Source organism: Peromyscus maniculatus, chromosome 1 (genome assembly GCF_049852395.1).
Source record: "Peromyscus maniculatus bairdii isolate BWxNUB_F1_BW_parent chromosome 1, HU_Pman_BW_mat_3.1, whole genome shotgun sequence".
Classification (NCBI taxonomy): Eukaryota; Metazoa; Chordata; class Mammalia; order Rodentia; family Cricetidae; genus Peromyscus; species Peromyscus maniculatus.
In genome coordinates, this window is record NC_134852.1 from 194613613 (window position 1) to 194639418 (window position 25806).

Below are 25806 nucleotides of genomic sequence, written 5' to 3' on the forward strand. Positions count from 1 at the left end.
CCCAGTCTTTGGCAAGCTCCTGTGCCTGTTGTATGGTGCCCCCAGCCCCCCAACTCACACCTGCCAGGCATCTCACCTCCCCTTGGAGGGCCAGCATACATGGTGGGAGGGGATGATGCCTTCATCCCTGCTCGGGGTTTATACACCTTCTCTGTCCTCCTGGTTGCTGATGAATTGGACACAGCTCTGCAGGACCCCAGCCCCAGCCCCCTCCACTCACAGCCTCCACAAACTCAGCATACCTGTGTACTTGCTGACCCCTGCCTCGGCAGCCACATCCCTGAGAGCCAGGATCCCCCGGGACAGGTCACTGGCCTCAGGGTCCATTTCAATGAGGGCATCAGGCCCCACATCACCATAGGCATAGTTAGCGATGTAGATGGAGTATCGTCCGGAGCCCTGAGGAATAATGGAAGGAGGTGAGAAGCCGCATGTTAGTCCCGGCTTCCCCAGAAGTTGCCTCTGCCCCAGGGATCCTAGCTTTGCCAGTGGGGTGAAGTCTGTGTGGGCTACAACCCCAAGAGGTGCTCATGACAACAGCTGCCATGTGGACGGTGCCCACCTCCCGAGCCAGACAACAAAGCAGCCTTGCTGGTTCTATCCTGTTCCAGAAGAACACATCTCTCCCTCTCCCCCACAACCACCTTTTTATAGACAATTTTCTAATGTGCCTCCCTCCAGCTGAGCTCGCTCCAGCTGCCAGCCAGGGTAGCTGCTCAATAAATATTTGCTGATTGATTGATCTACCAGTTCCCATTATTCTCCGTCTCTCTCGCTCCCATTCAAGCCCACTCCAGCCGAGATGACGAGCAAATTCCTGAGCCTGCTCCCTCTCCTCCTTGCAGGAAAGGTGCAGATTCCTGAGGTCTTCCATCCTCCTCCAGCCCTGTCTCCCCAGCTTATCAGGAAGAGATAGTTCACTGTTTCGGCCTTTATAATACCACCTCCCTTCTTTTTCTTTCTTTTTCTTTGCATCTCAGAGAAGCCCCGGGCACTGGCTTCTCCTTCAGTAGCCGTTCTCTTCAGTAGTCCAAACCCCGCTGATAAAAGATTCCTTTCTGCCTGTTATTATAATGGTGTTATTTCTCCGGTGGATGCCTCCTTCTTCCCAAGAGATACACACAGCTTCTAAATCTGTCTCCAGCTTCCCTATTATCTTCCCACCACTTTCCTCCAGAAGTTATCCCTCAAGCTCTCACTGTTTACAAAGTGTTCTTCGATGAGTTCTGAACCCACTGTCCCTGTCCTTAGGTGGCGTAAAGTCTAGTGTAGAAGGCCAGCCAGAGAGAAAAGAGAAATAGCTGAGCTTGAGGTGGCAAGCTGATGCGCTCATCCTTATTGACCTTCTCTGCTTGCTTCGTTCTCTTATCCCAAGGCATCATGATCACTCACTTCACACCTACTGTGGACCCTTTTATTGGGGGGGGCAGAGCTGATCCAGAGACACTCAAGTGGGGGTGACTTGATGGGCAAGGACAGGGAAGGAGCTTAGAGTCTTCAGGGGACACAGAGGTGTCCAAACCACACAAGCGCATTCCAGACACAGGCACAGGGTTTCCTGGTCTCACCGAAGAGAGGCTTGCAGCCCGGAGGCAGGGACCTCACTATGAGCTTAAGAAAAGGTTTCCTAAGAGCCAATGAAGCAGAGGGAAAGAACCTTCCAGGCAGAGGCGGAGAATGGCGGACTCACGGAAAGATGGCAGCTGGTTCAGTGTTGCCAGAGGTCAAACACAAGGCAGGAGGTGTTAGGAGATGAAATTGGAGACCCGGAGGCCAACCTGTTATCTGGGAATCGGTGCTTTACAGGTCCCATTGCTCAAAGCAGTCCCTGGACCAGCACCCCGATGCCATTTGGGAGCTGGTGTTAGAACTACAGAACGTCAGGGCCCACCCCAGACCTGCTTAACAAGAATCTGTATTTCAGTAAGATCCCACAGGACACTTAGGCAAAGGTGAAGTGTGGGATGCTTTACAACCCGTTGGAGTCTCAATGGGGGAAAACTATGAGAGGTTCTCACTCGTATCCATCACGGGAGCTCCATATGTGTGCGTGCAGTGACTGGACGAAGTGAGGAAGAGAAGGGCCAAATGGAAAAGTGCACCATGGCGAACCGTTCCTGACCCCACCAGCTGCTAGCAAGCTCCTCAACAAGTGGGTAATTAAGCCCACATGGGCTCAAATGCACTCTGACACAAATTAGAAGCTTTATAAAATTCAGTTATACCTAGATCCTTACTTCAATTCATCTGGGTGACAAAACAGATAAACATAGGTGTGTTGTAGGTGTTGACGATTGTGGAAATTCACACGTGAGCCTGACCACAGTAGTTCTAAGAGGGTGGGATGACACCAGGGCACGGGAGGTGTTTCTGGAGCTCTGGGTCTACACCAGGCATGGGAGGTGTTTCTGGAGCTCTGGGTCTACACCAGAGCATGGGAGGTGTTTCTGGTTGCTGGGTCTACACCAGGGCACAGGAGGTGTTTCTGGAGCTCCGGGTCTACACCAGGACATGGAAGGTGTTTCTGGAGCTCTGGGTCTACACCAGGACATGGAAGGTGTTTCTGGAGCTCTGGGTCTACACCAGGGCATGGGAGGTGTTTCTGGTTGCTGGGTCTACACCAGGGCACAGGAGGTGTTTCTGGTTGTTGTGTCTACACCAGGCATGGGAGGTGTTTCTGGTTGCTGGGTCTACACCAGGCATGGGAAGTGTTTCTGGTTATTGTGTCTACACCAGGGCATGGGAGGTGTTTCTGGATGCTGGGTCCAGAGCTAACATCAGAATCACCTGGAGGGCTTGTGGCCACAGACTCTCGGCCCCATTCTGACTCAAAGATTCTGACTCAAGGGGTCTGGAACGGGCCTGCAGGATGTGCGTGTCTAACAGACTTCCAGGTGATGCGGAGGCTGTAGCTCAATGGTCCAGTGGGCGCTGCCTAGCATGAATGAGGCCCTGGGTTCTAAGCTCAGTACTACCGGGAAAAGGGAGAGGGAAACAGATTTCCAGGCTATGTTGTTGCTGCTTGTCAGTGACTCCCAACTCTAAAAAGCACCAGTGAGAGCCGATTAGCCCAGCCCTGGTCTAGCCTCAGGCCCTGAATGGCTTGTCAGCCTTGGGCACATCCATCAATGGCTACAGGCTGCCTCTTGCGTGTGCTAAATGGGGATCCGATTCCCCCTGCTTCCTGGCAGGGTGGTTGAGAAGATGAAATGAGACAATGTATGTGAAAAGTCTTTGCAAAGATAAAAATGCTATGTAAACATGAGGCATAATCATTATTGACCAGGGGACGCTCCTTGTAAGAGATCAGCTTTGAGCTCGATCCAGGAAGGTGAGTGAGTGCGATGAGCTAAAAGGGCAGGAGGGTGCTCCAGGTCTGGAGCAGAGCAGAGCAGAGGAGGGGTGCATGCTGGGCCAGTGGCATACTCCCCTGAGCACACATCACAGCCTCCTGTAGGTCCCCCGAACTGAACTGTGTCCCTGGCGTTTCTGATTGAGCTGGTCTGAGGGATAGAGCAGACAGGGTCTGTTCACGCTAGTGCACACACCGAGTCCAGAGGAGGGACGTGTGTCCTGTTCTGTCACTGTCCACCATGTTCTCCTGAGACAGGATCTCTCACTGGCCCCGGAGCTGGGTTGGTGGCTGGCGAGCCCCACAGATCCTCCTGTCTCTAACCCCACAGGACCAGATGACAAGTGCCTGCAGAACCATGCCTGGCTTTTTACATGGTTTCTGGGGATTTGAACTCAGGTCCTTAGGCTTGGGCAGCAAGCACTCTTACCTGCCGAGTCATCTCCGCAGCCTCTGAATCTTCCTTCCTAAGACTGGGTATGCCAACAATAGTCTGGGGACCACACTTTCAGAACCACTGACCCGCAAGACCAACCCTCCCCCCCAGGTGGGGGCTGTGGGGCCAAGTGAAGTTGGCTTGAGTGGAGCCTTCCAGAACGCCTGGGTTAGAGACGTCTGTCTATTATCACTGTACCCAGAGCCAGGGTAGCCGAGGGATGAAGAGGCGTGTGCTGTTTTTGGGCAGGCAGAGTTCAATTCCCAGTTGTGCCTGCCATTTATTATGTGACCAAGGTCAAGTTATTTAATTGCTTCAAGCCTTAATTTCCATATCTGTAGAAGGTGATAATGGTAGCTGGTACCTCGTGGGCTATTGTAAAGGTTCTGGAAGAGGAGTCCTGTGCACGGGACTCCATGCATGGTTAGCTGCGCAAGCGGAGGCTGCTTTTGTCTCTCGTCCTTCATCGTTGCTCTTGTGTTTCCTGTGCCACACTGCATCCCTGTCTTCTAGTTTCCACACGGGCCTTGGCCTCTCCCAGCTCATTCTTCACAATTCGTAGGCCCCAGGAATGGCCAAGGTGGTGGACTCAGAAAGCACCTTTTCCCCTGGTGGTGACCCACTGAAAGGCTTTTCCCCCAGTTTTCCAAGGCCTGGGAGGATGGAGTGAGGAGGCCCCGTGGGGAGCAGGCAGCTTCTGCACATCACCCACTGTGCTGAGGTGCTGGCCCCTTTCCCATTGCCTCCTACACAGCCCTTTGTCTTGTGTTTAAACGCCAGCATGTGGATGACCTTGCTGGGACATAGAGAGCATCTCTGATTAACCTTCAGCTCCTCCCTCCAGTTCTGGGGGGAACTTCCTACTTAGGCCAGTGTGGGAGGCTTAGCCTTGACCAGGGAGGCGGGAAGCAGGAGGCACGTGGACAAGATCCCCAGCTGTGACCAGACCTGACACCCAGGACCCTCCATGCTCTCGAGACTTTAGACCCGCCTCACTGTCCCCTCCCACCAGGCAGGAGTCCAGGTGGCATGGATTCAGGTCAGGGCTAAATGTGGCTTCACAGCCCAGCTTGGCTTCTCTTCCCAGTACCAGCTTGTTAAGAAATAAATATTTATACCTGGCACCTGCCTTCCCCCAAGGCCTGGAGGCCCCTGCTGCGAACATTCACACTGAATCCCCAATCCCTCTGTGCCACCTCAATCCAAAGTTGGAGCCCACCCCTTCAGCCCCAGAACTGGGGCCAGAGATGCCCTACGGAGCAGGGCAGCAGCTGGGACTCCAGTGCAGTGATTATTGTTATAGAGCCGAGCAGGTGGGTGGCAGGGGACCGGGTGACAGGAGGGACAAACCACTTCTCCAGGAGTCTGTCTCGGGCTACTGGGACCTAGCTCCTCAGGTCACGGACGGCAGACGCTCTCACCACTTCCATTCAGGCAAACCTCCCCGTGTTTTGGGTTGAACACCTCTGGGCAGGATGTACTAGGAAGGTGTTCATGGAACCACTGATGAACTAAGGTTCTAGAACATTCAGGTTACCCTACCTTGACCGCTTTTGCACTCCTGTCACACCTTCAGTGTTCTATAAATGTGTACAGGAGGCCACAAAACTCAGTGCCTTCCTCACCGGGGCATTTAGTATTAGCTGAACGAATGAAGGAGCACCCCATTCAGTACTGGACTTTGCTTCATGTCTCTGATCTATTTTGGGTCCCCAGCTAAGCCATTGCTCCAAGCCGAGCCTCCGCCCTCCCCTAAGAATCTGATATTCACGATCATGACCCGTCTGTTGCTTCCACAGGGGTTGCACAAGAGATAGATATGATTTCACTCAGCCTGAAGGCCTGGTTCTCAGTATTTTGCTTCTACTCTGTGTGGGACATTGGCAGCTACCAAGGTGGGACAGCCCTGGGCTCTGTCCTCCAGGTGGCTGTCACTATTCCACAAGGGGATGTCTACCTGAGGAGTCCTCTCCTGGCTCGGACATCAAGGGGTCCCTCTGCTCCTTCCCAGGCCCTCATGTGTCGCGGCACTCACCGTCCTGTCCACACAGGCCACCGAGCGTCCGGCAAAGAGGCTGGCCACTCCACGGGCCACATTGACGTCATCACTTAGGACGTCTTCCCACCGGTTATTACGGAACTTGAACAACTTGTCTGTGTACGTGGCCACACCTGGAGAGAGGAAGAAAGGATGGTGGGTGAACAGTGGGCAGAGGACAGGGAGTCTCTGGTTCTGTCTCCTGGCATTTGCCACAAGGTGGCTGGGGCCAGAGGTCAGGTGGTTAGATGGAAGGAGGTCCTCTGCAGGCAAGGCTCCTTCTGCTCCCAGTTGTGAACTTGACTCTGGCTGGCCCCAGGAGAGAGGCTCAAGGGGAAGATGGCATGGAGCAGTGATTATAAGCCTGGGGTTTAGAATCAGTGAGCAAAAGTTTCAATCTCAGTTAGACCTAGATTCTAGACTTTGGGCAGGTTTCTCAGCATCTCTAAGCCTCAGTTTTCTTATCTGTAAATGGCATGGCGGTAACCACATTCAAGCTCTCTATGAGGAATGAAGGAGATGCTGTACATTAAACGCTTGGCACAGTGTCCCCTAAAGTAGCTCATATTAGGCAGAAATGATTTCCTCATTTTTTTTAAACTTTATTTTTATTTTATGTGCATTGGTATTTCAGATGCCAGATCCCCTGGAATTGGAGTTACAGACAGCTGTGAGTTGACATGTGGGTGCTGGGAATTGAACCCAGATCCTTTGGAAGAATAGTCAGTGCTCTTAACCACCGAGCCATCTCTCCAGTCCCTGACTTCCCCATATTAAAGATGAGCTACTTACTCAGATTCACACTTCATAGTCTTGGTAGTCAGTGATTCTGGGAGTGTGGATGTGAACTCAAGTGTGTTAGAGTGAGTGTGAGAATCACTGTAAGCACAAGAATGGGTAAGTGTGCAAGACTCAGGTGTACAGGTGAGAGTGAGTGTGGGAGCATGAGTGAGAATGAGTGTGAAAGTGAGAGTGTTCAGGGTGAGTTTGAGTCAGTGTGAGCATGCGAATGTATGTAGTTGAGCGTGTCAGATTCACAGGAGCAAGTGTGCACTGGTGGGAGACTGAGAGTGGATGTGTGAGAATACAGACAAGTGTGTGAGGGCGTGCGATGGAGTGTAGATGCATGTGTGAATGTGTGCAGGTGGCACCACTGTGTACATAACCCACAGGTGGCTCCCTCAGAAGAACGCCCCCGCGAGGAGCAGGGAGGCTGACTAGTAGACGTGCAGGGTGCTTTCAGGTGGGGGCTTCTGAGGAGTCAGGTCTGCACAAATCTGCTGTGTCTTGGGAGGCACACCGTGTGTGTGTGTGTGTGTGTGTGTGTGTGTGTGTGTGTGTGTGTGTGCGCTCTTCTGCACATGCATGTAGTCTGAGGTTCTGGAAAGTTCCTTATCCTTTTCCAGCCTCACTTTCCTCGTCTGAGAATGACAGGTCATAGCTGTCCTCGCTCACAGTGTCACTGTGGCAGTCGTGTGAAGACACACGTGCGGTCTGGTCACAGTTCAGACAGGATGAGAGCACACAGTGATAGCTTTGCACCCCCGTAGGGACACAGCCCCTCACTGTGAAATCCCTCGGGGCCCAGTGTGTTTAGAAACCCAGATTCTTCCTTCATCTTCTAGGAAGGAACCATGGTACGAACACTGTTGATTACATAACACCCCCAGCAGGGACTGGGGGTGGCACCCCATAATTAAACACATTAATATTTCTGCAGTGAAACATGAATATTCACATTAAGTGGGATAAATAAAGCTTATAAATAGCTCACATCAGCTCAGGACAGGTTTTGTTATCTAGTGAATTTCCCACAAACTTAAAGAAAAAAAAAAGTGCTGGAGGCTTCCAGAATGTTCTGGATTTCAGATCTGTGGAAAATGACTTAGGGTGTAGCTGCCGTCACCGGGGGGGGGGGGGGGGGGGGGTATGTGAGGCAGCAGCAGCTTGCCGGCGTGTTTAGACGCCGAGGGTGAGGTGGGGGGCTGGGGTGAGCTCTGAAGATGGCCCCTGCAGGTCTCCAGCCTTCCCCAGCAGAGAGCAACCCTTGTCCGTCCGTCTCCTTCACACTGGGGCCCACTTAACGCTCCTCCCACTTCCTGAAATGACATCAAATACGTTCCACCGAAGCTTGGGCGGGCAACGTTGGTTCCTCTGAGCAACTTGGAGGAAGAATTCCACCATCCTCCAAGTCTGGGAAAGACTGCGTATCTGCCCAACCTTGGAAGCCTCTCAATAGATATCAACTTATTAAAACTTTGAAAAGATCGAAACAAATTGTCTACTTAATTTTATTGAGCCCAGCCTCTCCCAGATGTACGTGGCCATGGAAGCCTTCTTTGGACACTGCCCATTAGCTACGCTGGCTCTGGCTCAGCAAGTCCCCGTCTAGGCCGCTGAAGTCTGAACGGGCTTTGGGCTCTGTAGCCAAGGAATCTGGGTATCTTGTACCGTTGGTCTGTCCTCACTGGGTCTCATGGCTTCTAGGCTCAGCAGAGATGCCCAGAAGAATAAACTAATTAAGGTAAAATGTGCAACAGCGATGTGGAGCCTTGTAGATCATAAATGGGAACGGCAAAATCAATGGCAGCCCTTCTGCAGGCAGAGGCCTGGAGGCCTGGGCGACAGGAGGGTTGGGAGCCCGTGATTTAGGAAGAGCAAACGCGCTGGCAGCTGCAACCTGGGTAATTAGGTGTGTCAGGAAGACAGATAAACAGCAAGCTGTGCGGGTCGATGGCACGGGCAATAAACACCCAGCCCTGGCCCCTGGCCCAAGTCAGTGCTGAAGTGGGCCTTGCCTCCTGGCTTCTGGTAGCTGCACTTTGCCCCGGGGCCTCACACCAAAGTGGGCCGGTACTCAGAAAGAGGAGGGACTGTCGGTAATGTGGGAGGATGAAGGAAGCTCTCCTGAGTCCCTGGAGGAGACACTGAAAGAGTGGGGCCCAGGAAAAGGGTGTCCAGGGGTAGGGAGGGTCTCTGGAGGTCAGTGTCACAGAGGGGGTCTGGGAGCTCTTAGGCACAAAGGTTGATCTTAGGGAGCCATGGACTTGTCCTTCTCTTAGCTATGACATGGGATAATGGGAATGGCTGCCTCTCCATCAAGCTGTTATAAGTTAATGTCTGCAAAGTGCTTCCAATAATACCAGCACAGGATAAGTACCATAGACAATAAGATCATCTCTGTCCAGTTCTTCCCCTTCCTCCAGGGAATTATAGGGCATGACCAGGCCAGTCCTCAACAAACCGCATCCCAGGGGGCACCCGTGACATTAAGTTTCAAATGCCTCACAAGACTTAGTCAATGGAGAGCCAGCAGAGCAGTGACAGCCCCAGGGGACAGAGAACTAGTTCAGACAAAGCATGTGTTTCAAAAGAATGGATCAGGCCCACAGGGTCCCTGGTAGAGTTCTTGGCCCCTTCTTCCTCCCTCTACCCCAGAGTGAAGAGGGAAACTCTGCAGGATGCCTCTGCCAGCATCCTTAGCCTCCTCCAGAATCTCCCCAAGACGATTCAGGCCACACAGACAAACTGGGGCTCAGGTATCAACTCCTGTGCCTGAAGCTGCACAGCTGCTGAGCGATGGCAGTGCCCAGCTCCAAACTGGCATGATGTGGCACAGCCCTCCCCCCTCCACTGTTACAAGGCTCATGGGAGAGGCTCCCGGTCCTCAGCTAAGACCACGGTGAGGAACTCTGGGACCCAATATTCATGAGTGTTTGTGTGTGCGGTGCATGTGTGGGTCAGGGGACAACTTCAGCTGTCATTCCTCAGGAGTTGTCCACTTTGGTTTCTGTTTTGTTTTCCTCTTGAGACAGGGTCTCTTTCCAGCCTGGAGCATGCCCAGTGGGCTAGGTTGTCTGGCCAGTGAGAGCCAGGGGTCTGCTTGTCTCTACCTTCCTGGTATTGGGACCTGACTTATTTATGTGGGTTCTGGGGATTGAACTCAGAAGCACTCTACTGATTCATCTCCCTAGTCCCCAGTTTTTGTTTTTGAAAACATGCTCTCATATAGCCCAGGCTATCCTCAAAATTCACTATGTAGCTAAGGATGACCCTGAACTCCTGATCTCACCTCTGCCTCCCCAGTGCTGAGACCACAGACCAGTGTCACAACACTTGTTTTTTCCCTTGCTCTATGGTGCTGCTCTGGCAGCCTCTCTCCAGGCGCACTGCTCATTGGCCACACGGGATGAGGCACAATACAGACTGGCCAGGGAGCACCCAGCTTCTGAACTCATCTTTGAAATGGGGCCCAGCTGGGACAGCTGAGAACCGGGACTCTGAATCTAAGGGAAAATAGGCTGGGGATGCAGAGACCCGAGAATCCATTTCAGGGCGGATTGGCAGAGAAGGGTGGAGACTCAGAAATAAATGAGATGACATACACTAACACACACCCCCTGGACTTCACGGGGCACAGGAAGCTCCTGAAGACCGAAACATGGGTTCTGGGCTAGCAGCTGTGGGGTCAAGCTGGAGAGAACCTGTGTTTTTCTGAGTTTCCAGCTGATTCCAAAGCTGCCAGCCCAGCATCACACCATGGGGAGTGAGGTGCCGGGTCTCTGGGTGCAGCTGGAGCCAGCCTGGCAGAAGGAGGGGTGCCTCTCTAGAGAGCAGATGGCCCATCTGCTGTGTAGGCAGGGGAGGCTGGAAGTGCAACCTGCCCAGGTCCTCCTCCTCCTCTCTAGCTGGTAACTGACACCTGGGAGGTTACCAGTGTCCCTGCAGAAGGCCCCTCTAGGTGCGACACAGGCCACAAGCTGTAAAGGGAGAGTCAGCAATCTGAGCGCGTGAGAGGGGAAGTTTTCACAGTGGGCTTCAGAACCCACTAGGAGCAAAGACAAGAGAAACAGACAATCCAGGGAGACCAAGCGTAACGTGTGTCTCAGACAAAGGGCTAATTTTCCTAATTTATAAAGAGGTGTTCCAGATCAATAAGGAAAGACCAATAGTCAATAGGAAAAAAAATGGGCAAAGGCTAGGAGCAGACAAGAGAGTCAAATATATAAAAATATTCTCAGTCTCACTCATTTAAGAAAAATGAAAATTAAAACTACACTTGGAAATCAATTTGTTTCCCTCTCAGATTGGCAAATACTGAAAACACAATTGATGGAACACTGTGTTGGTAAGCCTTGGCAAGTGTTTGCTCATCGGACACGGAAGCAGTGTGGTAAGCGCTGTCCCCAGGGAAGGCCATCTGGCACTCTGAGCTATATGTGTATATTCCTTTGACACAGTCACTCCGTTTCTGTAAGCTTATCTTACCAATATCTGTGCAATCATGGGAAATGGTGGATTGTACGAACTCCTTCATTAAGTGACATTCTTCGTAAGGAGAAAAGAATTGCAAGCAATCTCGGTGTTTCCCCATAGAGGGGTGATTCCGCTAATGACAAGTCTACACACAGGAGTACTATACAGCCATAAAAGAATGTGAGATCCTTCTGTATGCTGCTGTGAGCTAATATCCAAAGTGCACTGGAAATGCAAATGGCAGAACTGTGATCAGGGCATGCTGTGTGCACACAAGAGGGGGAGGTCCATGAGGCAGAGCTGGGGTTTAACGGAGATATTTTAATATAGGTTCAAGCATAAGGGTCAAAATAGAGGTCCTCAGAGGAAGACAAGACACACCCAAAGATATGGCTGTGCACTTTTCAAAGGGGAGTCACAGAAATAAGTGCTGGGGTGGGACCTCCCAAGGAGTCTCCAGGAACGTGGACTGCAATAGTGCCATGCACACAGAAGTCGGATGCTCGTTACTGAGCGGGTGGAAAAAAAGTAAATGAAGGCTCCATAGTCGGTACTGAGCTGCCCACCAGCACACGACCCGTCAGGGCTAGGTGGTGAAGTAGCCAGGGTGGGTCAGGGTGGGATCTCCACGGGGAGGGCTCTGCCCATGAACTTCAGGAGGTCTCGGGCTCTGTGGAGGGAGGTTCTGGCTGCCTCTCGACCCCTCCTTGTCCTGTGCACACTCCCATGGGAGCACCCTGGCTGGCCTTTTCCCAGGTCAGTTCAGCACATGTGGGTTTCCGGGCCTTGGCCTTCTTGGGAGTGTGGTTAGTTCTCCTCTTCTCTTGGTCCCTCTCCAGTTCTCCAGCCTTGAGCCAAGCCCTGTTGGGACCCCCATCTGCCACAGCATCACCCCATGCTGTCAGGGCTGTTTGGCAAGTGCAGTGCAAAGGAGGATCTTTTCACCCTTGATTCCAGTTGTCCACTCAAGAGTCTGTATTTGATGCTAAGTGACAGGCACCTCCATGGGTTCCGGAGTACTAAGTGACAAAGAGCCGGACAGAGCTAGCCTGCGACCCCCTTTCAGACAGGAGTGAGAGGCAGGAAGGCAAATAAACCAGCTAAAGATACAGGGCATAATTTGAGATGAGGTGCTGAGAGAGACCTTATTGAAGGGTGAGTCCCGGGAAAATCAGCAGGAAAGGCATTCCAGATGGAATGAACAACAAGTCTGAACTTCAGGCAAAGATGTAGAAAGTCGGAGAAATGGGGGAAGGCTAGCCCAGCAATTTGGCTGCACCGGGAACGGTGGCAGGTAACCAGAAGGACCTTGAATGTGGTCTTGGAGCCTCTGGAGGCAGGAGAGTTTGTCAGGTCCGTATGGTTCCTGTTGTACAGATGAGTGAACACAGAGGGGTCAAGATCTTGTCTAAGGTCACCCAGGAAAGTCTGCATGGGTTGACTCCCAGAGGGCATTGCAGGCACCCAGGCACTTCCAGGGACTTCAGTACCAACATCCTGAAAGCTGGCTGAGGGAGAGACACTGTCAACACCCCACAGGCCACGTGACTTCGCTGGCTGGCTAAGGCTCCCAGAGAAGCTCTCAGGACCGCCACGGAGGGCAGGGTGGCGATGGCTGAGTGCTGTCTGGGCTGGACCCAAGGAAGTGCTGACATGGCACAAATGTCCCTGCTCCATGCCCACCCCCTGTTGATGAATCAATGGATCACTCAACTACAAAATTAACTCAAACCCACAGACATCCCTCAAACCCACAGAAGGTCATCGGGAGGTGTGCACTCGGGGCTGAGGCCGCTGGGCACTGCTGTCCTTGCCTCTGCCCCTCCAGGTGTCCTGGTACCCTTCTCCTACGGCCAGGTCTTCTGTGTGGCCTGCCTCCCCCTGACATCTCTTTTGGCTTTCCTCTTCTTAGGCAGTGGCTCATTCACCTTCTCTTCCTGAGACTTAATTATTATTCAATTTTAATTAAGCTCCTGGGATAGTAAAGACCTGGCTGGGGCCACTGGGAGTCACACAGTAACCAGTATAGGGGCATTCTCTCATGGGTCTTAGAGATCAGGGACTGGGAGAGGATGCCGGATGCTGAGAGAAGCTGCAAGCTGTACCGGGAAAAACACAGACCTCTGGAAGACGGACTCCTGTGTTCCACACACTGAGGCATCCTCGGTGCCTAGGACAGTGCCAGCACATAGTAGGTGGTCACTAGCAATTTGTCCGGGAAATGGGTACATCTGTGGGGGACCCTCACTGTTTGGCTGACACAGAACTGGCATGATTCCCAGGTAGTGACCATCATCTTGGGCTGCAGCGTAGACTTGAGGGTTGAGAGCCACAGTCTGATAAGGGGTCCTAGCCTACTTCCAGCCTGATCTGATTGTGCCAGCTCAGCGGGAGGTTGTTACACCCCCTCCCCAGGAAACTCTACAGAGCCTCTACCCTGGGATTGACAGTGAGTGCTCTAAGAACGGGAGGGGCTGCTGCCTGGGAGACGGCCCTAGGGTCTCCTCCAGGTGCTTCGGCTTGGGGGAAGCTGTTCCCTTCTCTGGCATCCTGCCGGTAGAGTCCAATTAGGGCAGTTGTCCCTGTTCCTGCTTCCTAGCCTTCCAGGGCCTTCCTGGGGACCTGTCCCTCCTGCAGGCATCCTAGACTCTGCTCTTTTCCTGACCTTGCCCCACATTAAAGAGTTGATCAGCCCATCAATTAATCGCGTCCTAATCCAATCTCAGCTTGGTGGAGAGAGGGCAGTAAATCCAGCTGGGTAATCATGCCCTGATATTTGTGTTGGGATAATTACCATCTCTCAGGCCTCACTCGGTGGCAAGATGAGATGAAAACCCATAAAACACCACTCGGGGCTGTGGCTCATTGTTTCTTGGCGGCACAAGACTGGCTACCAGCCAGCCAGCCCGCCCACCCCAGCCCCTGGCACAGGGCCCCAACCTCTTTACCTCCCATTCATGCAACTGGCTGAATTCAAACTCCAGGGGCAGCCTGGGCTGGATGCTGGATTGGGACTGGCAGCTGGGGAAAGCCTGTGTGTGTTCATGGGGGGTCTTGTGGGGCAAGGTCCCGTAGCCAGGCACTCTAGCCTCCTGGGACCTTGGAGAGCTCAGGACGGTGCTTGTTTGTGGAAATCTGAACCACAGGTTAGAGCAAGAGTCTGTCCTGTGCATACCCAACCTCACCTCTAGGGGGTGCTGTGGTTGAGGATGCTCTTAGGATGTTACAGGAGTGGGCTTATTAGTGAGTATGGTTTAGGTCTGAGAAAATGTGGGTCAGGGGTAAGGGTCTGCAGCCCCAAGAATATAGCCCCTAACTTCTGAGATCCTGAGTATCTACTGTAGCCAGGTTCCCTGGGGACAGAGGGTTGAGAAGAGCTGTAGCATGTCTTGATGCAAAGGACAGATTGGGGTGGGACCCTGGGTTTGAATCTAGGGACTTCAAGGTGAGTACTTCTTAGCACCCCAGTTTCTTCAGTGTAAGACTACGAATTCCTTCTTAATCAGAGTGCTGTGGGCAGCCTGAAATAAAGCTCTGAGGGCTGGGGGTCAGGGCCTGGCACACATGAGGTTTTCTTTATATTAGCCACCACCACTGATGGACACATCAGTTTCCCCGTGGTCTCTGGGCCATCTGCGCCTGGTAGCCCAGGAGCAGTCAGAAACAACAGGCTCATCCCCAGACCTGAGGAGCCAGAATGCATTAACAGAGACCTCCAGGTAACAGGAATGATGCACGGGGCAGTATGAAAAGAGCTGGAGGAGGCTCTGAGAACTCAAGGTCAGCCTCCCTCAGAGTTGCGGCCCTATCACTGCCCTGACATCCAGAGGCTCAGTCTGGCACCTCACTAGTCTAAAAGCTGACAGGCAAACTCTAGGACTACAAAGCATTTGAGAAAGGCCTAGGGTAGCATGGGACTGACCCAGGGACATCTGTTGACTTCAGAAGTGGCGTAGGGGAGTGGGGATGAGCTGGAGGACCAGTGGTGGGATGGCAGGAGGGGAGGAGGAGAGGAGGGGAGGAGGGGAGGGGGGCAGGGTGTCTTAGGTTGCAGGAGAAAAGGATGACCAGTCTGAGGGAGAAGATTGTCTTTTTTCATGCCCCTCTGTCCCTGTCCAGGGTCCCGAGGATGAAAATCCAAGCCCCATCACAGGAGATGAAGGCTCACCCTGGGGTCTCTGCCCAGCACAGGGAGATCCTGGAGGCAGCAGAGAGCAGCCTGAGAAAGGGCTGTCAGAGAAGAGAAGAGGTAGCTGGGGCGGGAAGAAGACCGACAACCTGACCCTCACCTGAGAAGGCGTTATTGGTGTTGAGAAAGTAGATTTCCTCACGGCCATCCCCGTCAATGTCACAGGCTGTGACCCCAATGGCATTCCCCTGCCGGTCCCTCAGTGCATAGTAGGGTGAGCTGCGCTCATCGGCTGCAATGTTCACTAGCCGCTTCTGGGCTCGGTCGTACTTCAACACCAGGTTGGGGCCGTTGTACCTGGAGAAGGAACAGGGAGAGGATTTTGAGGGTGAGTGGCTGGGTCCACCCAGCTCGCTGGAGCAGGGCAATGGGCTCAAAGTCCACTGCAGCTCCGTGTAACTTGGTCCCTGGCATGCACAGGAAGGAGCCTTGTCTCAGGAAGCTCAGAAAGAAAGTAAGGCTGGAGAAAAGTGCATCAGAGTCATGTAGAATACAATCCCAGGGTCAGGCTGGTTGAGGGGACTGGGCAGCTAGGGACAATCCCTAAACTAAGGGCCTGGTTGAAGAAACACCTCCCGGACATTTACTTCGTCCATTTCACCATAAAAGGCGATTTCCCACTGATGACCTCATTAACTTAACATTAACAACCTGACAGCTAAGAAAATCCTGGTGGAGGCTGGCGTGGGAAGCCATGCTGCTACTCACTCACTTCACAGAGGAGAAACAGATGAGGTCCGTCAGAGAAACTGAGGCCCAGAGAGGTGGTGAGTGCTTCCTGAGGGCAAACAGTATCAGGTCTGCCTGATCAGTGAGGGTGCCTGTGCCCAGGCACCCTTCTGCTCTCCCAGGAGCACCCCTGTGAGTGGTCCCTGGAGAAGCCTGTGTTGTTGAGAGCTGAGACAACTGTCTGCTAGTAGGAACCACCAGCTCTGTGGCACCTGGGATGACAGACGACCAATGCATCTGGGGGTTACCAGGCAAACCTGCTGGATCTTTTTCTAGGGAACTGGGACAGAGTTTGAAACAGCCTGTCTCTCCCAAACCCATGCAGCCTCCTAGTCACACCAAAGCCGCAGACATGCATCTGTTTTAGGGACTTTGTCCTTGCTGTACTCTCCATGTGGGGTGCTGGTCTAGACAGCCACACAACGGGCTCCCCCCCCCCCGCCTCCCTCAAGCCTCCTTATGATCTGTACCTCTACCCACTTCCTCTTCGTCCACTGTCCCCAACTTGCCCACAGCTCTACCAGTCTGTCTTGTTCCTCTTCCCCTGCTCTCTCTGGTTCCACTGGAATGTGGGCTCCACCAGAGTAGAACCTTTCCTCCATGTTGTGCTCTACTACCTAGAACAGCACCTGGCACACAGTAGGTGCTCAGCAAATATTTACTGGGTGAAATCTCTGAGCTCGCACCCAAGTCCTGTGGGCTCAAGGGTCATTGTCTTCCCATCACCTTTCCAAATTGAAGGTACCCAAGATTTTCCCAGGCAGCATGGCCAAGCAGGAAGCCTCATGCCCAGAATAGTGACCTGCCAGGATCGCCAGAGAAACCCACACGCCCCATTCACTGGGGCCTGGCGGCTGGCCTGTGTTTCCAGTTGAGTGCGCCTACCATGAGAAGTGCCGTGCTGACTTAGATGACCCAGGGAGGACGGACAGCTCGCCTAGGTCTTCGGGAGACATTTTAGTCCTGGATCAGATCCAACCTGGCCTTCTCCTTTGTCACCAGAAGCCAGCGACGTCTGGGGGATGCTGGTGGCTGGCCAAGAGCCTTCTGGCACCCATAGAGAGAAAGGGGAGATGGAGCTCATGGGGGCTGAGTCAGCATCCGGTGAGGGGAGGGTGTGCCATAGACACCTTGATGAAGTGTGTCTGGGAGCTGAACAGCAAGGGCGCAACGTTACCTTTAAAGACACGTCGGGGTGGGAGACAGAACGCTGGGGTTCCAGCACTGTCAGCAGCTGGCTCCGCCCCCCCCAGGGGTGTGACTTCTGAGTGCTAAATACTGGTCCTGAAAGTCCCAGGCCCTCCGCCCTTCTATCACACTACGTCCACCTTGTCAGACCACAGTGTTCACCGGATGTTGGCCTCGCTAAGAGGACCGCCATTCATTGTCTTGCTCGAGCCCCACATAACCCAGACAGAAAAAGGTAGGGGGTGTTTCAGAAAAAGAAACCGAGGGTCAGAGAGGCCAAGTGAGGTCCAAGGTCACACAACCTGTGAGTAGCCACTGGGCTTCTCTCTTCAGGGCAGGAATTCCATGCTCTTTCCCTGCTGCCTGTGATGCCACTGCCCAGTCCTGCCCATGTTTATTTCCCTGGTAGCGTCCCCAAAGTCGTGGCTCTGAGGAATGAACACGAGCTTCACGTGAGCAGCGGCGGAGGTAACAAGAAGCATACATTGCAACAGCACTCGACATCGTTTGCAAAGTGCTTTCCGCTCTGAGACCACTGCTTCATGGAGGCCCCACGTGCTGTAGTTAGGGTGGTGGCCTGGCTCTAGACTCCACTCTTCTCTCCTGTAGGATAGAAACTGGACCAAATGAGGAGACCGCGAGTGTGGCTCCGGGGCGTGCATCTGGACCTGCCCTCTCACATTACACCAGAACGTTTCCATGTAGAGGCTTTCTGTCTTACACTTGGCGATCCCCAAGCTGGAGTGGGACAGCCCGGCAGGTCTGTGAGCCCAGGGGTCTGACTAAGCTTACAAGATGGGCAAAGCCAGTGTCCTTCTCCCGGGATATGTGTGTGTGTGTGTGTGTGTGTGTGTGTGTAGTCTCCACACAATGTCCAGCATTGATATCCTCTTTACCCTGCTGCCTCTTGAGTGTCCCAGATGTTTGCCATGCCCTGGAGCCATCCAGCAGGAGGGGAGGGAACATGACCTCCCCACATGTTGGAAGCTAGCCCTTTTATCCTGAATCTGGGTGGCTGGAGTGGGCACACGCTCCTTGATCCTATGAAGTGGCCCTTGTACATCTCTTCTTGGAAGATCATGGGGTGATAGTCTCAGGGTGCCTCCTGTGGGGATTGTGGGGAGAAGTAGATAGGCTGGGTCAGTCTTGGTTGTTACACCGTTAGCACATGTCACGGGACCTCCCCAAGCCTACATGGGGCACGGGAAGAGGTCTGACAGTCTGGTCACACCTCCCCAGGGATCGCAGGCGTGAAGTCTGTTCTGAGGTGGGGTTCTGAACAATCTCGGGGCAAGGCTGTGTTGGAGCCATGCTCCCTGTGGCCAGCCTTTCCCTCCCGTCAGGCCGCCCTGGGCTGGCCCTATAGCCCCACAGCTGTTGTTCCCAGCGCCCCCGCCCCCAGGAAAAGCTCCCACCCCTCCAGGGAGCTGTTGTTACAGCTTGCTTCCTCGCCAGCCCCCGAAGATGGCCTGCCCTTTCTGGCTGCGCCTGTGTCTTTGTTCAGCTGCAGCCACTTGCTCCGTGGGGAATGTTCTCCCCACCCTCCTGGCCCCTTCCTGTGTGGAGTCTACTCCACCTGCCAGACTAGATGTGACCTTCTCTCTTCCGGATACCCTGCAGTGTCTTTGCCTTGGCCTGCTCTTGAGAGGGCAGAGGTGTCTTTCCACATCCCTCCCTTCATTAAGTGCATGCTGCTGGAGTCCAGACGGAGGCTGTGAGCCTCTGCGTGTGTGATGCCTAGAGCATGCAGCAGCAGAAGGTACTCACAAACAGAACACAGGGATGCGGGGTTAGGGGAGAGGGGGTGCAGGGGTGAGGGTGAGGAGGAAAGGTGAGGGGGTAGAGAGTGTGTGTGGAGGTGAGGGGTAGGGATGGGAAGGCGAGGGGTGAGGAATGAAAAGTGAAGGAATGAGAGGCGAGGGTGTAAGGATGAAAGTGATGGTACGTGTGGATGTAAGGGTGGTGAGAGGTGAGGGGTGAGGGACGGAGGTGGAGGGTCAGGATGAGACAGGAAGGTATAAGAGAAGGGGAGTGAGGGGACCAGGGGGGTGAGTGGAGGTGATATAGTAATGGAGAGCAAGGTGTGTGTGTGTGTGTGTGTGTGTGTGTGTGTGTGTAGATGTAACCAACCGTCTTATTAAATAAGAAACACAGAACCAATGTAAAGAAGAAAGCCAAGAGGTCAGAGCTCAGAGCTAAAACCTTACCCTTCCTCCTGTGGTGGTCCTACCTCTCCGAAAGAGGCCTACTTCCTGTGTGTTTATCTTTATATAGTCTTTCTGTTCTGCCTTCTCATTGGTTGTAAACCCAAACACATGACAGCCTCATCACTGCCTGTCTGTAGAGACTTCCAGGTCTTCTATGGTATTGAGATTAAAGGCGTGTGTCTCCAATGCTGGCTGTATCCTTAACCACACAGAGATCTACCTAGCTCTGTCTACCAAGTGCTGGGATTAAAGTCATGTGCCACCACCGCCATGCTCTTGCTATGGCTCTAATAGCTCTGACCCCTAGGCAACTTTATTTATTAACATACAATTAAAATCACATTTCAGTACAAATAAAATACCACCGTGTATGTGTATGTGTGTGTGTGTGTAGGTAAGAGGGATGAGGGATGAGAGTAAGGTTGTGTCTCTGAGTGAGACTGTGTGTGTACGGAGGTGAGGGTGGGAGGGCACATGTGTGGGGTGAGGATATGTGTAAACGACGGTATGTGTTTGTTGGTAAGGGTGGGAGGATGTGTGTGTATAGAGGTGAGGGTGTGAAGGTATATATGCAGAGGTGAGGGGGAGAGGGAGAGGGGGAGAGGTGAAGCAGGAACACATCAAAGCTATCCTGGGCAGCCCTCAGAGAGCAGTCTTCATTTGCAAACTCTGTACCAAGCACTTTGAAATCCCACTACATCTTCATGATAAGCCTGGGCTGCTGCTCCTGTCAGCAACCTGATTTCACAGATGTGGACACTGGAGCACAGAGGTGAAGTGACTTATCCACAGTCCCTCTGTGGTGTCAGTCCCCACCGTGAGGAGCCTGGGCAAAATGTGGAGGCCGCATGCTTCCTTTCTCTGATGCTTGCTGGAGAGAACTGGGCATCTGTAGAAGTCCAAGGGGGCTTCGAAGCACAGTTAAATGGAGCCAGGAAAGGCAGTCTAATATCAAAGGGTGTGCCAGCCTGGTTAGACCAACACAGCCTTGGGGGTACATGCTGACTATGACCTTGAGCTTGTCACTCAGTTCCTCTAAGTTTTCAGCTTCCTCATCTGTAGCTCAATGCTGCTCACACCTCAGAGGACAGCCTTGAGGAGTGTCAGAGTGTGTGTGACAACACTTGATAAACTGTGAATTGTTACACAATTGTAAGCTCACATCATTTAAAAAAAAATCACAACAAACCTGAGGTGGGACCTTTCACTCCCCGGTGATCAAGTAGCTAGTTTCTAAACATGCTACTATTTCTCGTTCCCAAACATCCCAGCCTTGGTTGTTCGGCCTCTGTAGGTAGATTGCTTTATTGATTCCCCCATGTAGCCAAGTGTCTCAAAAGAGCTGTCTTTTTTTTTTTTTTTTTTTTTTTTTTTTTTTTTTTGGAGACAGGGTTTCTCTGTGTAGCTTTGAGCCTCTCCTGGAACTCACTCTGTAGACCAGGCTGGCCTCAAACTCATAGAGATCACCTGGCTCTGCCTCCCGAGTGCTGGGATTAAAGGCCCGGCTTAAAAGAGCTGCCTTTATAAGTGGTCTCCACTTTCCCATCATGCATTTCATCTTCTCATCCAACCTTGGTCCATAAAGCTGCTCTAGTTGCTGTCACTGGTGGCTCTCAGATAGAGGGAGGCCGTCTGTTCTTACCACCTTTGGCCTCTTGATGTGAGTGGCACTGTGGCCATGCCCCAACTGGCCTCCACTCTCCCATAGGACAGCCTCCTTAATGGGCTCTGTCTTATCTTCTTCTCTCTCCAGCTTCCTCTCCGTTCCCCCCACTGTTGGGTACCTTTTCCTATTCGTACCCTCTGATGGCTGGAGTCTCCAGGCCTGGCCTTCGGCTCTCTTGTCTTCTCTCTCTCCTTTCACTAGCTGATCATATCCATTCCCATGACTGACAACGCCTAAATTCATATCTCCAGCTCAGGCTCAGACTCATATATTCGACTGCCTACTTGACATCTCCCCTCATGCACTGAGATGGAACATGTCCAGAATGGAACTATTGATTGCTCCATCTCTCCCTCCCCTAAATGGGCACCTAGGCACTAAAACCAGAAGCCTGGCATCAGCCTCAGAACTCCCTCCCCTTCGCCTTCCCATCTAATCCATCAGCCCATCTTGTCATTTCTACCTCCCAAAATATCTCAGCTTTGTTCTTTTCTTTCCTCCCCGACTGCTTGCCACCATCCCTGGGGTGTCTCTGTTCCCTCACATGCCCCACTGATCTGATCTCCTACCATAGTCAAAGGCATCTTTTTAACATGTAAGCCAGTATGGGCCAGCTACCTACCGGAAACTTGGGTAGTTGCTATGGTTTGAGTCTGAAATGTCCCTCCCAGGTTCAGGTGCTCAAACACTTGGTCCCCAGCAGGTGGTGCTGTTTCAGGAGGCTGTGGGACTTTTGGGATGGAGGGCATGGCTGTTGGAGGTGGGAGTGGGCCTTGGAGAATTAAGCCAGGATCTCTTTCTGGTCTTATTTTCTACTTCCCAAATCCACCAAAATGTGAACAAGTCTTAGCCATTCTGCCCTGCACCATAAAGTGACTCCACTACATTGTTTCTGCCTTGATGGACTTCATTCTCTGATACTATTGACCAAAAGGAAATTTTCTTCCCTTAAGTTCTTCTGTCAGATTTTTGTCAGTGATGAGAAAAGCAACTAATGAAGTGACTTTCACTGGGTCTGGGGCCTGGCCCCTCTGCTGCCCACTTTGCTGGCTGACTCTCCCTGCCTAGTACATGCCCATCCTTCTTCCTCCCTCCAGCCCCAACAGCTGGCTCCTCTCCTCTTTTAGGTCTCATCTTAAAAGGCAGCTCCTCAGAGAGATCATGCCTTCTCTGTCTCCAAACTCCGGATCCTCTTTCCTGTAGCTACCCATTCTCTTCTCTGTTGCCTGCTTCTCCCAGTAGACCCTGAGAGCCAAGAGGGCAGGACATGCCTACCGCCTCCATTTCTCCCACCCCGTGTACACCAAGTGTTCAATACATAGTTTCAGAGTGGACAGAGGGCAGGGAAGGCCCTACAGTATCTCCTTGTGGCTGCACAAAAAGGCACACTGGGCACAGTCTCCTGGTTGTCTTTGATTCTCCAATTTTGGTAATTCCCCAAATAAACAGAACAAGGACAGAGAAGATGTGGACAGTTGATATCCTGGGTAGAGGTAAGAAAGAATAACAAAGTATTACTGATGGAGACATAAGATCTACTTTTTTTTCTGTAGTGGTAATTGTGATCCATGTGAGGGGAAAAATTACTTAGAAAGTCACAGAGTGATAAAAGGCTGCATGCAACCCCCAAGTATTTACTGTGTGCCAGGTACTAAGCTAAACAATTTACATGCCATATCTCTTTTTATATAATAGAAAAATAGAAAGATTTTTAGACTTGAAAGATATCGTAACATATCTATTTTGAGAATTAAGAACAGAATTTTTTTAAAAAAAGTAAATAGTGAAAAAAAAATCTACCTGACATTAGTCAAGAGAGAAGCAGGGGCCCTGGTATGGTGGTGCACACCTTTATCCCAGCATTTGGGAGGCAGAGGCAGGTACATCTCTATGAATGTGAGGCCAGCCTGGTCTACAGAATGAGCCTCAGGACAGCCAGGGCCACGTAGAGAGACCTTGTCTCAAACAAACAAACAAACAAACAAACAAACAAACATCAAAACAAACACAGAGGGGGCAGAGGGAGAGGGCAAGAAGAAGAGAAGGGTGCATGCATACAAAGAGGTTGAACGCTGGAAACAGACGACACAAAGATGGACACGAGAGCCAGTGAGCCTATAAACAGAAACACACACAGAAACCCAGGTGAAGGGGTGGGACTCAGACAGACAGAGATGCGTGGGAAAGGAGAGCTGGTCAACCTATAGACTAGATGCAAAGTGTGATGATTAATTAGGCCTGACTGTCAGCTTGACTGGATTTAGAGTTACCATGGACATAACCCCCTGGGCCTTCCTGTGAAGGGGTGTCTAGACTGGGTTAGCTGAGGTGAGAAGACCTACCCTAACTGTGGGTGGCACCATTCCTGTGAGGTTCTGAACTGAATTAGAAGATGCAAACCAGCACGCCTTTCTCTTTCTGCTTGACTCTGAAGCAGCTGCCTGAAGCTCCTACCACCATGACTTCTGGTGGGCTGAGCTCAAACTGTGAGCCAAATAACTCTCCCTTAGGGTGCTTTGCCAGGTACTTTATCAAAGCAATGACAGTGATTAGCATTTTTAATGTATTTTATTTTATGTGTCTGTTTTGTTTGCATGTATGTATGTGTACCATGTGCATGCCTGGTGCTCAAGGAGGCAGATCTTGTGGAACAGAAGTGACGGATGGTTGTGAGCCACCATGAGGGTGATGGGAACTGAACCTGGGTTCTCTGCAAGAGCAGCAAGTTCTCTTAAGTACTAAGCTATCTCTCCAGTCTCTCAAAGCAATGATAGAGCTAACTAACACAGCATGTTACCAGGAGGAACATCTGGTGGCTACTTTAGACACTTCCTGTAAACATGTTTTAAAGATGTATTGCATTTTCATGACTATGGTCATAAAAGGAATATTTTATTCCTGGTCACATTAATACCTTCAGTTATAGGTTAAAAGAAGTGCGTTTCTGATAAAAAGTGATTAGCTAGCCATTAGAAAAAAATAAATTGAAAGGCAAACTTATCTTTTTGGTCTAAAGCAGTAAACAGCAAACTATGGCCCCAAAACAATGTGTGACCACTTGCCTGCTTTTGTAAATAAAGATGTATTGGAACACAAGGACTGTATGGCCTAAAACCCGAAAATACCATCTATCTCTTTGCAGAAAAAAAACTGTCAACCCTGGTCAAAAAGGTTAGCTGTATATTCTATCACATATATAATATCTCATATATACGATTATACATACATATATATATAATCTGATTTCTTTCAAAAAACTTAGTGACTTAAAGATGATTTATAATTCATCTTAATAATATATATATATATATCTTGAGTCTGGGATGGCTTTGTGATTTGCCTGGATAGTCAAAACATGGTAAAAGTAGTGATGGGTCAGTTCTGGTCTTAGCTTTTCAGAGGCCTGTTGGCTTCCATCTGTCTCTGGGAAAAGCTAGTTATCATGTAAAAATATCTGATGTTCATGATATAGACATAAATATGATATATATGGTATGTATACGATAATATAAGGCATATATTATATAATATATCATGTATATGATAACACATATGCTAGCCTTATCATAACAAAACAAAAAATTAAGTAAGGTCTAATAATAATTAATTTGGGGTTCAGCATTTGGATTTATATTGACAACAGGAAAATGAGGTCAATGTCAAGATGTTGGGTCTCAGGATGGAGACTATAGCATGAGAACTTGGCAGAATGAGACTGCAAAGGAAAGCTGCTTTTTATAGATGACCTCTTTGGGACCAGATGGGCATTTCTAAGACCAACAATGAGCAAGTACATTATACCTTTAAGAAAGACACCTGATAAAAGGCATGTGGCAGGTGGTCTCTGCAGGTGATCATGATTATTTCCTGGCTCCTTAGCATGCACACGACACTCCATTCATCAAGAGTTGAAGCCTATTCTTCATCCTCTTGAGTGTGGGATAACTTTGTGATTTGCCTGGATGGGCAAAATGTGGTAAAAATTATGTTTGGCTAGTTCTGGTCTTAGCCTTTCAGAGGCCTAGCAGCATCAATCTGTCTCTGGGGAAAGCTGGTTACCATGTAAAAGAAAATCCAATGTTCATGAAACAATCAGAAGTTGCAGAAGTCAGTCAGCCCCATGGATGAGCAGTGAAGCTCCAGGCAGGTAAGGAAAGACTTCTCAGGCCTTCAGCCCAGCCCATTGACATTGGAAACAGCAGAGTGAGGATACTCTGGCATTGTGTGGAATAGAAAAAACTACCCTGGCAGGTTCTAGACCGAATTCCCGATGAATAGAATGGGAGGAATTATAAATCATCTTTAAGCCACTAAGTTTTTGGAAAGAAATCAGATAACGATGAGCTATCATCTCACACCGAAGGGAAAGAAAAATGTATCCCTGGAAAGTAGGAAAAAGGATTACCCATAAATCAGTGGAGTTCTCTAGGTGAGCCATTTGAATTCACAACCAGCATGTCTGCCCAGTGGAAGTCTGGATACTGTTGGCTGGTAGCTGGGCCTCAGAATATCTGATTGTCTGTCCAGAGCCCACAGAAGAAAGGTAATAAGGAGCACAGGAGCCAGGTGTGGTGGTTGCATGCCTATAATCCCAGTATTTGTGAAGCTGAGGCGGGATGAATATCAGCTGGAGGCCAGCTTGAGCTACTCTGTCTCAAGAAACAAATAAAGAAATAAAATACCAAGAACAACCCTGTCTCCCACAGGGATTCCAGACACTACCCATTTTTGAGTCCTTGTTTTCT

At 51.1% G+C, this 25806-nt stretch overlaps 1 protein-coding gene across 2 annotated transcripts in view; it reads right to left on the reverse strand.

The window, feature by feature from the left end:
- Crtac1 (cartilage acidic protein 1) overlaps window positions 1-25806 on the reverse strand; it is a 142956-nt gene that overhangs the window by 34444 nt on the left and 82706 nt on the right. For both annotated transcript variants that reach the window (XM_076563124.1, XM_006990472.4), the window contains exons 3-5: window positions 15372-15568; window positions 5824-5960; window positions 243-399 (exon numbers count right to left, since the gene is read on the reverse strand). In XM_076563124.1, the coding sequence (XP_076419239.1) occupies window positions 243-399; window positions 5824-5960; window positions 15372-15568 (491 nt within the window). The remainder of the gene's footprint in view (window positions 1-242; window positions 400-5823; window positions 5961-15371; window positions 15569-25806) is intronic.